General features: G+C 35.1%; 1 protein-coding gene across 1 annotated transcript in view; it reads left to right on the top strand.

Annotated features, from left to right (window-relative positions):
• The window catches only part of LOC128638991 (serine protease inhibitor swm-1-like), a 372-nt gene extending 217 nt beyond the window's left edge, over positions 1–155 (top strand). The window contains exon 1 of the mRNA XM_053691130.1: positions 1–155. This exon is cut by the window's left edge and continues 217 nt beyond it. Coding sequence (XP_053547105.1) covers positions 1–155 — 155 coding nt within the window.
• The last annotated feature ends 980 nt before the right edge of the window (positions 156–1,135 follow it).

The raw sequence follows: 1,135 nt of genomic DNA, 5'->3' as shown, positions 1-1,135 counted from the left end.
GTCCTGCAAGCTGCAGTGGTCAGGACTTTAGTGACAAATGTGAATTGAAATGCTACACTGGCTGTGTCTGTAAGAAAAACTATGTGCGCCTGTATGGGCGTAATAAGAATGAAGGACCATGTGTGCTCACAGCTGACTGCCCTAAAAATAAATAAAAAACTAAAAAAAGAAAAACATCCTGAAAATGACTTTGGTAAGTATGTTGCCAGCTTATTTCAGGTCACCTGAAGTTGGGTAGCTCATTGCTCTTGAACAAGTTTAAACTGAAGTTAATTATTGTATGCAAATTTAAATAGATATAACAACCACAAAATATGGTTGTGTATTGGTAGACCGGGACATAGCAGAAGTTTTTCTAGGTAGAGGCATTCAATAAAATTGCTCCAACCATAATAATCAAATAATTTTGGCTGACATACACATAATTCTATGTTAACTTGACTCATGCGCAATTCAATAGTAAGTTAATAGTAACTTTCCTCTTAGCTAGTACTAAATAGTGTTTAGCAACTGAATGTAAATGTAACAGTTCTAAACGTAATGCCCTTGTAAAGGATTAACTCATTGCTAACTGAATTCTGACAAATCCTATCTATATACATTACATTTATATAGATAAACATTCCCACAATCTATATTTTATAATGCCACAAAATGATCTAACGCTCTGTGCTCTGTTGACATTATCTAATACATCTTGTCAGTACTGTGAGGTGCCTCTAAGAATTTAAAAAATGGAAATTATGGTTTTAGAACTTTATTTTGCTATGAAGATTTCTGGATGTGAAGGAGAGACACGTACATTGCAATACAATGCTCAAAAAAGCAGTGGCACCAGGGATCATAGCAGCCAGTCTATACATAGGTGTGGGCAGAATATGTAATCCCCCTAATGCAGGGAGCTTTTTACAAGTGCAGGTTGCTAGTCTATCTTCCATCTATCTTTCTATCTATCCATCCATCCATCTATCTATCATCTATCTATCCATCCATCCATCTATATATCTATCTATCCTCAAAATAATCATACAGAGCAGCATATACAAAGGTTCAGTGACCACAATTTAAAAAAAGAGATTCTCTACTTTCACCTAAGGGGTAATATAGTTCTTTACGCTTTGTTTTCTGTTTCTAC

Source organism: Bombina bombina, chromosome 8, assembly GCF_027579735.1.
Source record: "Bombina bombina isolate aBomBom1 chromosome 8, aBomBom1.pri, whole genome shotgun sequence".
Classification (NCBI taxonomy): domain Eukaryota; kingdom Metazoa; phylum Chordata; class Amphibia; order Anura; family Bombinatoridae; genus Bombina; species Bombina bombina.
The sequence above is the reverse complement of the archived record's forward strand: the minus strand, read 5'-3'. Positions and strand labels throughout refer to the sequence as shown.